At 43.6% G+C, this 16,021-nt stretch overlaps 1 protein-coding gene across 1 annotated transcript in view; it reads left to right on the top strand.

Moving 5' to 3' along the window:
* Positions 1–16,021, top strand: part of PGGHG (protein-glucosylgalactosylhydroxylysine glucosidase) — a 201,896-nt gene that overhangs the window by 93,063 nt on the left and 92,812 nt on the right. Inside the window, exon 7 of the mRNA XM_085644806.1 lies at positions 14,303–14,414. Within this exon, the coding sequence (XP_085500932.1) occupies positions 14,303–14,414 (112 nt within the window). The remainder of the gene's footprint in view (positions 1–14,302; positions 14,415–16,021) is intronic.

Here is a 16,021-nt window from a genome sequence, read left to right as displayed (position 1 = left end):
ACAGCTCGTACCCGCACAATGCCAGTCAATGCAATGTCAATGTATACCGTAACGTGTGCCCACACAGCAGCGTCAACATCCACAATAATGATACCAATGGATTCCGTGATCCATGCTTTTATGATAATATTACTGTTGCAAATAAGAACAATGTCAATGTACATTCAGACCAGAGCAAACATAACCTCGTTAATACCAGTACAAATGATATAAATGTACAAACTGACACCTGTATGTGTAATGTCGATAAAAATTATACCAGTGGCTGCCATATTATTTTTAGAAGTTCGGATGAACTCGCATCACTGCTGTCGGATTCACCTAAGATGCCCTCTCCATCAGCCAGAGTCAGATACGTGGTCAGGCCCATGCCCATGCCTATCGAGTAACAAGTCACAAGTGGGGTCACCCATAAACCAAGACAAACCTGCATCCAGGGAAAACCCTGATCGATTTCACAGATAGATAGTTGCAACAAGTCTGAGATAATTGGCCCCAATAAAACCGGTTTTTCCAAAGGCTTGCGTTCCCCAGAAATACCACAAAGCTAGATACCCAATGTAGATAGACATACTCAACCAATAAGAACACAACAGGCACACCACACATAGTGATCATGCGCTCCTCATGCCGGTCATCTGTACACATACACATTGGCCACACTAGCTCTCCCTGAGGGTGAGAGCCATCTGTGTCCTTCTCAGAAGCCCACGTTTGTTGATTTACAAATAAAATGCTTTTGTAATGTAGAAAATTGTTTTATTTTTCCTAATGAACTGTATAAATTGACGGCGAAAACTTTGCACAAAGAGAGATTTTGAGCAGATGCATTCTGTCCAGGCTCTCTGGCCACAGCGTTTAATTAAAGCAACTTGTTCCTGTTTTGTTAAACGCCTATTGCCTTTTCATTTATTGAGGGTAAATGTATATCTGAGCAACATTTTTGTAGATTAGAAATTATACTGGGTGGCCATTCACCTCACCTTCTAGATATGGACCACTCTGGTCTACCTCTAGGACTGCAGCAAGCATGCAATCCTCCTACCCTTTCATGCACTGTATTGTGACTGATTCAGTCAAATAGGAAGTCCAAAACTCTTTTAAAGCTGAGGATTTTAATTATTAAGGATGCTGTGGAAAACTGGGATTTTGCTGAAAATTAGGCATTTTCTTTTAGAAGTTTTGCTCCTTCATTGGAGCTACAGGAATATTATTCACATTGAATTGCCCTTGATTCTGCATGCTCTGCACATAAGCCAGTTGGGCTTGACCATTGACTGGGATTGCAATCTATTTTGTCCTATCTAATTGGATTCTGCTGTATCTGAGGAACAAAATCTTTTCGACTTCGAGATGGATTCTGTCTACATTCCGGTTCAAGCGTCCAAGGTATCCACAATAATGGCAGGGTGCACTTTTCTTCAACTTGTTTATGCTGATATTATTCCCATTAGTATTCAGTTCAGTTCAGTTCAAATTCTTTATTTCGATGGTTAAAAAAATCATCATAAAAAGTACATATTTAAAAAAACACAACATATACAATTTTACATTTCATTAGTATAAAAATAACCATCAACCGAACTGTTACAATTCATATAGATGCGAAAGGTGAATTAGTCTCTAGTGCTCCTTAGTCTTACTGCAGCTTTCAAAAAGCTTATCACTGAACATAGTGTATACATATCATTTGCTCTTTGAAGGAACAACAAAGCTACCTTTGCATGTCGAAATTTTCCACGTTTTAAAATATCAATTAAAAACATGCGTCTAGGAAGACAATAAAATGGACACAATAATACAAAATGAAGGGTGTCCTGCGGAGACAAATTGTCGCAGCCGCAGGCACCCTTCTGCTCAATAGTCGCAGTAAAACCCGATGGATAAGATAAAATATTATGCAACAAATTGAGCCTAAAACGACACATTAATAATCTATCCTGTTGATTATGCAAGAGAAATAGATAGGGTTCCATACCCACTGACTCTTTAACTAAACAATGCGCTACCACTGAGCGTTTCAATGTGAGAGCTTTAGTCTCCCTGAGGAATCCCATTTTATCCAGCAACAGACTTTTAATTTGTGTTTTACTATTTCTTGAAATTAGAGCAGGGGTACTGAAAAGTGCGTGCTGGCCTACAGATTCTAAAGTTACTTTAACATATTTCAGCCATGGGATTGACATTCCTTTATCCCTTTGTAAGTAATCATTAAGAATTTCCTTGCTTAGCTCAGCATCCGGGTTTGCCCAGATGCTGAGCCAAGCCAAAACTGGTTTAATTTTGACCAAATCAGCAATGTATGGGATACCAAGTTCAGAATGTGCAATTTCAGCTGGTATCGCGTGTGGGATCTTCAGGATCCTACGAATGAATTAGTATTCACAGATCCTCTCCCAATATGTTAAGGAACAACTTTCTTAACTTCTGCAAATTGAACATTATTTCTCTATACACCTATTCCTTACAATTTGCACCATTATCAAAGCCTGAATCAAAACCCGAATCCACTATCTGATTGCTAGCACTCCACTATAAATGCTTTATCTGTGCAATCATCAGCTTTTTTTCACCTTCCTCTGTTTCGATTCGTAGTAGTCACTACTGTATTTCTCGTATTTCAGTATCTCATCGATACTCTTAGTCCCAATATATCACATTGCTGAATATGAGAACTAAGCTCTGGGCGTAAATCCAACACTAATACTGATACAAAACCGCGAATGCCTTCTTTTGTCAGATCTTTGACTCTGCTATATTCTGTACAGATTTGAATTAGCCTCTCATTATATGTATGCACTTCTTCTGTTGGCTCCTGAGTAGCTCTCATCATTTTTGCCCAATTCACCTCTTTTCTGGAACTTTCTGCTTCAAATGTATTATCACTTTCTTGTACTCCTCCATTATGGTAGCGGCTGGACCATTTTGAGGAACTACTCTTGGAGGTTTCTCTGTTGACCATGATGCGACTGCTTTACATTCAGCCCACAACTTCTTTGGCACAATAATTTTACACAGCATATTCAAATCTACCCAAAGCACCGTTGAAATTATCACTACTCTCTCCACCTCCGTATACCACTTATCTGGTTCCTACCTATGTTTCGGACAATTTGTTGGATTCTCTACCACAGAACATGCACATAAGCTCCTCTTGCAAAGAAAATTCGAACACAAACGTTCCCATTTTAGGTTCACTCGTACTTGCAGTCCCCTTTTGTGCTTCAGTCTTCTTTTGTGCCTTGCCTCCCCTTTCTTCTTCCACTTATTGAACAATTAACTAATTCATATAATATGCGCCCGTAAGGTCAAGAAATACATTCAATTCATTTTCACTCGTATCCATTCTGTAATTACTGCTCAAATATCTCTTTTTGTATAGATCAATGTCATATTCTTCTGCCAAATCCTCAGGCCTTCCATATGCTTCACATGCACATCTAGCGGCTTCCTTACTCAGACATTTCAATTCATCCTCCTTGAATACAGCCAGTCTATCTATACTAATTGTGCCCTGCAAAATGTCTGCAAATGTAGTTTTCAACTTGTAAATCTGAATTTTCCTCCTTGTTGGTTCACTCATTTGCACCATAATAACAGTAGAAACAGCAGGAACAAGTGTATCAACAGTAGATGCAATGATATAAGTAGTAACACTCCCACCATGACCTGCTTCGCTTCCAGGTGCAGTTGGCATTCCTAGTGTGTGCACACTGATACTCTGTTCTCCTGCCGCAATATCTGGTCTGGGAGTTTGTGAAACATATTTATATGAAGGAGGTCTTGAGTTTAATAAATCATCTAAAAATATATCCCTCTTATCTGAATTATTCTTCATACTTTTCTTTTCCCTTTCTTTCTCTTTTTTTAATTTCATCATATCCCATATCAGTTTATTTTTTTATTTTTACCTCGCTGACAATTGCAGGAAACATGCCCACTGCCGACATTGTATCCTCTCTCCATTTTCTACTCTGCATCACCCATTTTGAATCTAGTCAATGTCTCACTACATTTCTGACATTGTTCGTCATTCTCCTTTGTTGCTTCTTAATTGTTATATGATCCTACTCATTCAGTGCTTCTAGCTGTACAGGTCCAGATTGCAGTTTTCTTTCACACATCACACACATCAAATTCTCAACCATTCTCACATTGAAGGTACACACTAAAGGAAATTGCATATTCTTGTCATCAGATGTGATCTCATTCCATTATTCTAACCATATACATGTATTGAGCCCTGACTTTGACATCATTTCATAAGCAGGAGATTCTTTCGAAGGTATTTTCTCTCCTTTAATCACAGGAACTTTAGGCTTTTTAAACACAGCACCGATTTTTACTCGATCTGAAAAAATACCCATTGTGTTGTGAATGTGCTGCTTTACAGTACACGCCTCCACTTGGCAGACAAGTTCAGCAATATGACAACTCCAGTATCAGTCCCAACAATAAAATATTTCCAATGCACTCAATCTCTAGAATTCCAACACTTTTGAAGAAGATGCCTAGATAGACACAACAATGAGCTCTAACAATCTAAATAAACTAAATGCCAAAATCGCCAAAATCACTATAACCAAGACGCGTAATAACCCCCAAATCACAACTGCAGAACCAAGAAGCCCACACACACTATAATTCATGACATCACGAGAATCTGCACCAAACTACATGTACCACAATACACTCACCACATTCGGTAGCAATACATTTACCCTATTGGCACTCACACTCCTTGACTCAGGAACTGTTTCAGGAACACTGGAACACTGCTAATAATACAATTTGTCCATGCCATAGGAACCAAGAGTGTAGGCAGAAATCTAGAAATGGATTATCTGTACATCTGATCAAATCTCTCACTTGCGTTGTCTGCATTGTCCACCAAAACTGAAGACTCTTATCTTTGATAGTCTGATAAAATGTAAGATAAAGCACCTATGGAGGATCGAGGCGGTGTTATCCTTAAGAACATATATGGTAATATTCCCTAACAACATGACAATTGTCAGATAAATGAGTAGCATTGTCAGTTAAATAAGGCTTCTTCAGTCAGATTAAAGATAGAAACCATGAAGGTTTAACATTTCAGTAATCATTACAAAAGGCCAAATACAGCTAAGTATTCATTGACAAATAGGGAATTAGCAAAAAGCTAAAATAATTTTCAAAACTCAGTAATGCAGCATGAGATCTGACACAGAGTTCAGAGCATGCAATTATTCAATGTGAGTTTGCTCTCTAAGAATCAGGAAAGCAATTCACGAACCCTCCGAAAGAGCCATCTTTTGTAGGAAACTGCACAGCAAAAAATCACAGTCAGCATAAGGTGAGCAAAATATTACATAGGCTCGGCAAATCCTATTTCAGAAAAGAATGCAACAATGCATATCACATCCCAGCACAATCCCCTAATGTATTCAGATGTGACAGCACAAATCTAGTCACAAACTAAACAATTACAGACTTAGAAGTTGTATAGGCCCACTGAGTTACAGGCAGGAAGGACTTTGATCAGCTACATTTGGATGGAAATCTGCCTTGGGGCTCACCAAGAAGAACACCAAACAAAACATTTCATTTATGCACATTTGGCTGCATGTGGATAGAGAAGAAATTAAAACACAACTAGGCTAAATTTCACAGTACAATTGGGCCTAACTCATCTCTGGCTTGGCTAAACTTAGAAATACATGGTCCTATAAAACGCAATGTAATTGTTTTCATGCAAAACATTCATGATACTAAGCAAACATTTTTCCCTCAAGAACATCTCTTACACAAGCACTGGCAAATGCTTGGGTTTAATGAGTCACTGCATGCAGCGTTAGCAAATTAGAGCGAGACTCACACACTGGAGAAAATGAGCAGGACCAGACAGAGAGGTCTTTAGTTGTAAAATAGTCCCTCGGAAGTTCCTTGCAAGCACTGGAGTAGAGGTGTAAGGATACACCCAAACAGCTAATGCCTTTTAGTAAGAGATGAATACTCCACTTGGATGAGCAAAGACGTGATTGACAAAGTCTCAAGACAATGGCTGTTAGAGCCTAGTCAAAGGAAGCCAGTGGTTGAAAGGGGCAGACCTAAAGCCCACTTTATCTACATTGTAAGCAAAATGTCTGTTTGATACAAAACTATCAAAGTACAGACCTAAAAGTGATTACTGTCTGAATACACTGCTTCTATGAAATAAAGAACTTTGAGTGATGATTGAGTGTACTATTTGGGATGTAAATTAGTCCCCAGGCATTTTCTTGCAAACTTTCTATAAGAGGTAAAATGGTCCACCAAACAGCCAACAGCATAGGATGAGATGACAACGCTCCCCTGGGTGGAGCCAAACCTCATTTTATGTATAATTTAAAGAATTGGTAACAATAGGTCTTGGTACAGATGTGATGTCACGCCAGACCTAAAAACGGCTATGTGCTAGTACTGATTATGTGTGATTGACTTTGTAAAGCAAAGGACTGCAATAATAAAACTACTGAGAAAAAAAACCTCTGGCACGTTTCAAAATAAAACAAAATCCGCCTTTCCTCCTCACTCTTTATCTCAAAATGTAGCACAATTTTGTTCAGAGCTGGTTAAACAGAATCTGGCCGGAATGTGCAACAAGTAGAAATCTGTGCCGGCACAGCAGGACTGGTGTTGACATTAGTATTGCCCTCAAATCCTGCATGTGCTTGGGCATTATTTAGGGGTCGCCTGGCTTGCCCCTTGTACCCCCTGGCACTGCTTTTGCAATCCCTGGCCTTGAAGGTGGCAGGATTAGTGCCAATAACGGGCGTAACACAGGCCCCCGCAGCCCCCGCGGTGCGGGGGGGGGGGCCCAAGTTCCAGGGGGCCCCCTCGGCACTACACTCTGGCAGGAGAGCTCCTGATGGAGCCCGAGGGGGCCCCCTCTACGTAGCGTGCAGGGAGGCCCCCTCAATTTTCGTTACGCCAGTGCCAATAACACAGGCGCAGCTCCCTCTTTTGGTTGTTGGGGCTCCGCTCTCCTTGTTTATTACCCGGGTTTTATTATACTAATGATGAAAAACAGACTATTATTCATTATCAGTGTAATAAAAATCGGAGCACCAGAGATTGGAACAAGACTGTTGTTGGCAGCTAAGTAATGTAGAAAAATACTTTTAAATGCATGTTGTGGGCATGTTTGCAGGTGAGAGGTTGGATGTGTGAGAGAGGCCCAGATTTACTGCCTTACTGCACTGCCATGTGTCAAAGGAAATGAGTAAAAATGTGCAATATTTATTTAAATATGGTGTATTTTTTCTCTCCTGTGTGCAGTGATGTATATTTAGCAGCCATGCACCAACGCACACACACTTGCACCGTAGTGTTCGTTCTCTAATGCATAGGTTTAGTATTGAAAGGAGACCTTTCCATTACAAAACCATGCTTTAATACTTTTTCTCCTTTGTGTGTGTCATACATTGCTGCACACCTGCAAAGTAGGAAAAATAAGGAGAAATAAAAACATTTCTTCTGTATACCCTGCCTTGAGGAGGCTTTTTGTTTTGGCCTAGAAATGAATGTTAGTAGATGGGGATTTGCAACAAACCCCATCAATCAGTATTTGCATGGGAATACCCATGTACCACCCATGCGACGCACCCTTAATTCAAAGTCGAAAAAAGTGGCACGTAGCATAACATTGCTTTACTTTGGGATACTTTCCAAAGCAAATCATATCTTGCGTTGGATAATAAATGCCATTCCAACACTCTGTACCAGCTTTGGTCACAAAAGTGACTCAAATCCGGTGCAAATCTGGGTGAGAGTGTGTATGTGTGAGCGTACATGTCTGTACTTGTGAGCTTGGGTGAGTGTGTAAGTTAGAACCAATGAATAACCAGCAATGAGTGAGAATGAGTGAGAGTAACAGTGAGTGCTATGTGAGTAAGTGACAAAGTGTAGTGAGCAAGACTATTAGTGAATGTAAGTGAGTTTGAATGAATGAGGATGAATGAGTCACACTGAGAATAAGTGAGAGTGAGTGGAAATGAAGAAATGAAATTAGGAGTCAGAAAAGTGAGCGTTAGTGAGTGTAAAAGTATGAGTCAGTCAGGGTAAGATAATAATGGCAACATTCTGACTCTAGTATATTTCATGTTTTTTGGCATTGGGGGCATGCATGGCATATGAGGGGTACGCATGACTTATAGAGGAATGCAGAGACTTTTAAAAATATGGGGTCAGCTCCAGAGGAGCTTCAGGTTTCATTGGCTCAGCACACCATCGAAGGGCTTGAATATTGAATCAGATGCCTTCCAGAGTCTGTTACTGTGGTGGCTTGGTTGTCGCCTCTCCTTTCTTTCTTTTGTGATCCTCCTCCCTGTTGCTCAGCCTGCATTGAACAACTGACACTCTCACAATTCTCCAAGCAACCCATGCATCCATGACATCACCACGCATTCCAGTTGCCGCCTCTCCTTTCTTTTGTGCCCCGCCTCCCTGCTGCTCAGCCTGGGTGACTGTGGAACGCGTGGTGATGTCACGGATGCATGGGTTGAGTGTCAGTTGATCAATGCAGGCTGAGTAGTAGGGAAGAGGAGCACAAGAGAAAGGAGGGGCGACAACCGTCACCACAGTTACCTTTTAGCAAATTCATGGGAAAGTTGTGATTTAAATGCACTGTATGATAACCATTTTTTTCTAAATGTTTTCAGGGAAGAGCCCTCTTAGAAGAAGTCTGGCTCAGTCACTTCACTCATTTGGTTTAAATATGGGCAAGTATTCCTCTCCACCACTTTCAAATATCATGACAGCACACTAATATAGGTGATATCTAAAAAAAACATTTGTCAGTGTTGTGTTGTTATCAGCGCTGCCAAAGACCACGAACGAGGTGTTAGAGTAACGCATTTCAGTGTGGTGGCCCGCATCACCTCACTGAAATGCAAAATCTCGCATTATAGCCGCTCTCAGCTGTCAAGCCGGAAAGCTGCAGTGAGCACTGCTCCTGGCCGGCTTGAGGGCTCTTTCTGTACTGTGCTACAAAGTAACACAACACCTGACACCACGCGGCATAAGTCTTACGTCACTGGGAGTCACTCATAGTTAGTGCCCAATGGCTACTCCAGAGACAGTGTGCGAGTCTCAGTGAGTTTGTCAGACTTGCTTTAATAGGCTATTGTCGGTTCATCCTTCCATGGCACCCATTTCAATTAGTAATTGGCAGTATGGATCCCGCAACCGGGTAGGACACGGCCTGACCGCCACTAGAGCAGGCGCTGTCGTGAACCTGCTCAGCTGGCAACCAATCGGGTTTTGCCGTTTTCTCCACAAATTTATTGTGGTCCTTCGGACCGGGCTGCTGTTGAGTGTGCAACTTACTGCCCACACAGTTTGTCCCACATTTCTGCAGCCCAAACAAAGATGACTGAGAGTAAGTAGTACCCTCGCTGTCATGATCATTTGGATCAGTTTGCGTGACCGATAGGCAGACAGTTGTGGGAACACGCCCTTTTCAGGTCTCGGCTAGCGAAGGCTGCGCTTGCGCAGTCACGCTCGCGAGATTTAATGACTTGGAGAAGAGGGGCTTGAACCCGCCCCTCTTCTCTCCTCTTCTCCATTGGCTGGCCTCTTAAATGCTGGGCAGCCATTGGAGAAGAGGTTTGTCTCGCAAAACAAGCCCCGTCCTTTTCGGATTCGGGGGCGTGTTTTTTGTCGATTTTTCTCTGGGCGTGTTGTTCGAGAAAAACACACCCCCGAATCCGAAAATGCCACTGCCTTTCTCCGAGGCATTTCTGCTTTCACCTCTGAGAAAGGCAGTGGTGTGCTTGTTTTCTTCTGGGAGTAAGCCTCTCTGTATTCAGATGCTGCCTGTGTGCCTGTTTTCTGCCTCGCCGTGTGCTGGAATCCAGAGTTCGTCCCTCGGGGTCGCGTCCACATCCTTCCCCGTGCCTGAATGGGTGACGTAACCGGCGCTCATGTGAGGCGCTACTAATCTCCCCGTGCCGAGATGTGTAATGAAAAAACGGTGCTATGTGGTGCGCTCCAGTACCTTCCGGTCGAGTTCACGCTATATCATTGCTTTGGCCGTCGACTAGACTGCCGACTTTTGTGCTGGAGACCGGAGTTCGTCCCTCGGGGTAGCGTCCACATCCTTCCCCGTGCCTGAATGTGTAACGTGACCGGCGCTCATGTAAAGCGCTACAAATCTCCCCGTGCCGAAATGTGTAAGGTAAATACGGTGCTATGTAAAGCGCTCCAATACCTTCCGGGCGAGTTCACGCTATATCATTACTTTGTCCGTTGGCTACACTGCCGACTTTTGTGCTGGAAGCCAGAGTTCGTCCCTCGGGGTCGCAAACAAGCCCCGTCCTTTTCGGATTCGGGGCGTGTTTTTTGTCGATTTTTCTCTGGGCGTGTTGTTCGAGAAAAACACGCCCCCGAATCCGAAAACGCCGCTGCCTTTCTCCAAGGCATTTCTGCTTTCACCTCGGAGAAAGGCAGTGGTGTGCTTGTTTTCTTCTGGGAGTAAGCCTCTCTGTATTCAGATGCTGCCTGTGTGCCTGTTTTCTGCCTCGCAGTGTGCTGGAATCCAGAGTTCGTCCCTCGAGGTCGCGTCCACATCCTTCCCCGTGCCTGAATGGGTGACGTAACCGGCGCTCATGTAAGGCGCTACTAATCTCCCCGTGCCGAGATGTGTACGGTAAATACGGTGCTATGTAAAGCGCTCCAATACCTTCCGGGCGAGTTCACGCTATATCATTACTTTGTCCGTCAGCTACACTGCCGACTTTTGTGCTGGAAGCCAGAGTTCGTCCCTCGGAGTCGCGTCCACATCCTTCCCCGTGCTTGAATGTGTAACGTAGCCGGCACTCATGCAGGGCGCTCCAAATCTCCCCGTGCCTGAATGTGTAATGTAAATACGGGGTTATGTAAAGCGCTCCAATAACTTCCGGGCGAGTTCAAGCCATATAAATATATAACTCTGCCAGCTGGTGCTTTTGTTCTACTGCTGCCTACATCGGGAGAATAAAGGGGGTTAAGAGTGCTGGTTAAGTGTTGTGTTGAGGGTCGCGTCCACATCCTTCCCCGAATGTGTAACGTAACCGGCACTCATGTAAGGCGCTCCAAATCTCCCCGTGCCTGAATGTGTAATGTAAATACGGGGCCATGTAAAGCGCTCCAATACCTTCCGGGTGAGTTCACGCTATATCATTACTTTGTCCGTCGGCTACACTGCCGACTTTTGTGCTGGAAGCCAGAGTTCGTCCCTCGGGGTCGCGTCCACATCCTTCCCCGTGCTTGAATGTGTTACGTAGCCGGCACTCGTGCGGGGCGCTCCAAATCTCCCCGTGCCTGAATGTGTAATGTAAATACGGGGTTATGTAAAGCGCTCCAATAACTTCCGGGCGAGTTCGCGCCATATAAATATATAACTCTGCCAGCTGGTGCTTTCGTTCTACTGCTGCCTACATCGGGAGAATAAAGGGGGTTAAGAGTGCTGGTTAAGTGTTGTGTTGAGGGTCGCGTCCACATCCTTCCCCGAATGTGTAACGTAACCGGCACTCATGTAAGGCGCTCCAAATCTCCCCGTGACTGAATGTGTAATGTAAATACAGGGCCATGTAAAGCGCTCCAATACCTTCCGGGAGAGTTCACGCTATATCATTACTTTGCCCGTCAGCTAGACTGCCGACTTTTGTGCTGGAAGCCAGAGTTCGTCCCTCGGGGTCGCGTCCACATCCTTCCCCGTGCTTGAATGTGTAACGTAGCCGGCACTCATGCGGGGCACTCCAAATCTCCCCGTGCCTGAATGTGTAATGTAAATACGGGGTTATGTAAAGCGCTCCAATAACTTCCGGGCGAGTTCGCGCCATATAAATATATAACTCTGCCAGCTGGTGCTATCGTTCTACTGCTGCCTACATCGGGAGAATAAAGGGGGTTAAGAGTGCTGTTTAAGTGTTGTGTTGAGGGTCGCGTCCACATCCTTCCCCGAATGTGTAACGTAACCGGCACTCATGTAAGGCGGTCCAAATCTCCCCGTGCTGAATGTGTAATGTAAATACGGGGCCATGTAAAGCGCTCCAATACCTTCCGGGCGAGTTCACGCTATATTATTACTTTGTCCGTCGGTTAGACTGCCGACTTTTGTGCTGGAAGCCAGAGTTCGTCCCTCGGGGTCGTGTCCACATCCTTCCCCGTGCTTGAATGTGTAACGTAGCCGGCACTCATGCGGGGCGCTCCAAATCTCCTGTGCCTGAATGTGTAATGTAAATACGGGGTTATGTAAAGCGCTCCAATAACTTCCGGGCGAGTTCGTGCCTTATAAATATATAACTCTGCCAGCTGGTGCTTTCGTTCTACTGCTGCCTACATCGGGAGAATAAAGGGGGTTAAGAGTGCTGGTTAAGTGTTGTGTTGAAGATTTGTGGTGGGGGTTATGAGCAATGCCAATAGCTCTAACTTTAACAATGCCGAGACCATTGCATTGTAAATGCTTGTTCAGAGATGGTGAGTGCGTGGCACACACAGCCCCTATCATGATTGTCCATGCCTATCACAGCCGGACTGGGAACAGCAACCAGCACTAGCAATCTGCTCGACCAGCCCCAGGAGCGGGTGGTGGGTGCTAATGAGAAGCACCACTCCTGCTTTTGGGATAGGGGGTCGATATTGCAGCACTGCTGTAAAACCAGCCCCCAGGAACTTAAACGGCCTGCATGGGTCCAAAACCAGCCCCCACCCTTCCGGCCCATCTGGAAAACTCCTGGTGCAACCTGTAGCCAGTCTTGCCCTGATGCCCATTGCCTTCCACCATGGCGACTCAGGAGGAAAACTAGCTGAGCTGGTACCGGTCTCCGCTAGTGTCCCGCTATGCGAGTCTGGACATGGCCTTCAATTTCAGCGAGAGGCCAAAACAGCGTGCATGATGCGTACTTTGGGCACAGCAAAATTAAAGGATTTGTTTTTGTGGTCGGGAACAGCGGATGTGTGCCTTTTCTGGGTGTTTATTAGTAAATCTCTTCAGTTCACCCTGTTGCACCCCCTTGCTTTGTAGCCAGTTGCATTCGGTAGCTAGTAGTTTCAGTCCCCAATGGTTCAGCAGCCCAGAGCACCAGTGTCACCAGAAGCAGTTGTGTGACAGAATATGCGGCGGTGGCGTTGGTTGCCGTAGGACTGTCTCCATTTGTAGCAGACCGGCAGGGCCTGCCTGTTGCCACGGTGCTGGCTTGTCTCGCAGAAGTGTAAGTCATGCTCTACTACTGTTGCACTGACTTACTTGCTATGTAATTAGCTTTTGCTGGCTCAGTAACCTTGCTAAAATGGGTGCAATTTCTGATATGTATGTTTGCCTCGCCTTCTTTACTTGATTTTTGCTCGTGAGAAAGTGTCACTCATAGTCGTTGAAATGTCACTCATAATTACACTGACATTATGAAAATGATACACATAGCAATCAGAAACCTTGGCAGGTATGTGCTATTTGGTATATTAATAATTCAGCCATTATGAAACTGCAATGTTAATTCTTATGGTGTCATCAGAGTTCAGATCACTTTCTGGGAAAAGTCTGGCATCATATGTCAGATTATGCCACTTCCTGTAATGTCATTAAGTTCAAAGGGTGCGTGAAGTCACTTCCGCTGGCTTTTTGTTGAATCGGCGCCCATGTTCCTATCCTACAAATACTTTTTTGTGCTTTGAATTTTAAAGACTGGTTGAACTATCTGAATCTTATCAATTTGGATTTCGTATTATTGACCAAATCCTTCCCACACCTTTTGCTAACCGACATCATGTGCCAAAATGAACATATCTCCACTCAGTCACAGACGGTGCCCTTTTCGCCGTGGATATGATACACGTGTTCGTATTCCTCAAGCACACAGTGACAGAAAAGACCATCTTAGAGTGATGTATTTCAGAATTCAAGTTACACCTTTCGCAGCCTTTAATGGAAGTTTTAACCCAATAATTCATGCACTTGCTGAGTGGGAGGCATCACCTAAACAGCTGCTAACCCGTTCTGTGTGTGCCACTGCTCAGATGTGAACAGCTGTTCTGAACTCTATTTGTATTGAAACAAACTTGCATGCACATATTTTCAGCTTGTACTAATGTTGGGTTTACAAATGCTAAATAAAGGCCTTTCGTGAGCGGTCAGAAATCCTAATGGTGAATTTGTGCTTTTTACTACAATAAGGTTTTGTTTTCTCTGTTTTTTACTCGCAGTAAAATTATAATTCTTTGTTGCTGCAATTTGCTGATGCTTTCTGTCTTTCTTTAATTGCCTTTCTGTTCATTTACCTCTTATTGTTTGTGACGTGTGCAGGACTTGGATTTCTTCAGCAAAGATGGCGGCTGGGACGTTGTGAGTGCCATTGCTGTGTACTGGTGCAGCAGGGTCCAGTGGAATGAAGAGGAGCAATGTTATCACATTAAAGGTAATTTTAGCCACTTTTTTTCTGGAGTTTACACTGAAGCCTTGCGCGTGTCGTTCCGAAATGTGCAACGTACGAATCCAGTGAAGTGCTATATTTGTGCATGTACTGTATTCCAAATCTCCCCCTTCACCTCTCATCCTGGAAAAATATAATTACGGGGATGCAGAGTTCTTAGCCCCCCAGTTAACTGTACTGCATCGTTAATCAACTCTTTTTGAAAATGTCAGAGTACGAGACAGGCAAATAAGGACCCTTGGTATTTTACACATGAACTGTGGGAACAAAAAGCAAACCGGAACAAGCATTTGCAATGCAATAGGTCTTGTATTTGCTAGAGTTAGAGATATTGTAAGTTACCTATGTGTTTTCGTTTGTAGTGCAGTGGATATATCTGGTGTGGAGTGGAATTATGTGGGTTGTATTGAAAATGTTAGTTGTGGTGTGGAATTGTGTGTTGTGCAGTTTATTTTTTGTAGTGGAATTATGTTGCATGGTGAATAGATAGGGGTGAGAGCTGCAGATACTATATAGAAAGGAAGAATAAGAGGGATAGGTAGTTTGTGCAGGAAGTGGTCATTGAACTTGAGACAGAGACGCAGAAGCAGTGTGTGAGAAAGAAAGAAAAAAAGAAGGGTAACACAGACCACAGACGCATACATTGGGAGCTTTTGTGTATGCAGAAAATACCCTAAGAAGAGGAGGGCATTGGTTTGAGGGACTGAAACCTTGAAAAGGTAAGGGAAAGAAACTGTGTTTGAGGACCTGAAGCAAACCACATCAGAGAGGCGGGAAGAGTGCGTTAGAGAGCGAGAGAGATGGGTGAGAGAGAGTACGAGAGAGATAGAGGGATGAGTGGAAGGGTCACCTAGAAGAGGGGGAGGAGAGAGCTGGACCAGTGTACAGCGTGAGGAGGTACAGGAAGGTAGTATGTGTGAGTAGGCAGTATAGAGAGGAGAGGTAGTTTGAGCAGGGATGAGAGGGGGTAGTGAACGCGAGATGAGAGGGTGTAGTGGTTGTGTGATAGGCAGATGGGAGGGGCAGTGGGTGTGTGGGAGTGATGACGATTGGTAGAAGTATAAGGGAGAGATGTGTTGTATTGGAATTGTTTGTTGTGGAATTGTGTGGCGTGTAATTGTGTGGAATGTAATTAAATGGTATTGAGTGTTTTGGATTCATGTAGAGTGTGAATGTGTGTTATGGACTTAAATATGTGTAATGATATTGTGTGTTGTGGAGTGGCTTGTTGTGTAGTTAATTTATGTGATGTGCTGTTAAATTTTGAGGCATGATGTGGAAATCTGTGGTGTGTATTGGAGGTATGTGGTGTTTTGTGGAATTGTGTTGTGTATTTGAAATATGTGGTTTGGTGTGGAATTATGTGGTGTGATTTAGAAATGTGTGAAGTTGAATTGTGAGGTGTGGAACTGAGTGCTGTTGAGCGCAATTATGCTTATTTGAATTATGTGTCATGGTGTGGAGTACATTTATGTGGATTGCTGGTATCTGGCATATAGTGTATTTATGTGGGGTGTATTTATGTTGTATTAAGTAGAGTGCAATTATGTGCAGTGTATTTTTGTGGTGCTTATTGGTATTATACAGAGTGT

Source organism: Triturus cristatus, chromosome 3_1 (assembly GCF_964204655.1).
Source record: "Triturus cristatus chromosome 3_1, aTriCri1.1, whole genome shotgun sequence".
Lineage (NCBI taxonomy): Eukaryota > Metazoa > Chordata > Amphibia > Caudata > Salamandridae > Triturus > Triturus cristatus.
This window is presented reverse-complemented; position numbering and strand designations above follow the sequence as displayed.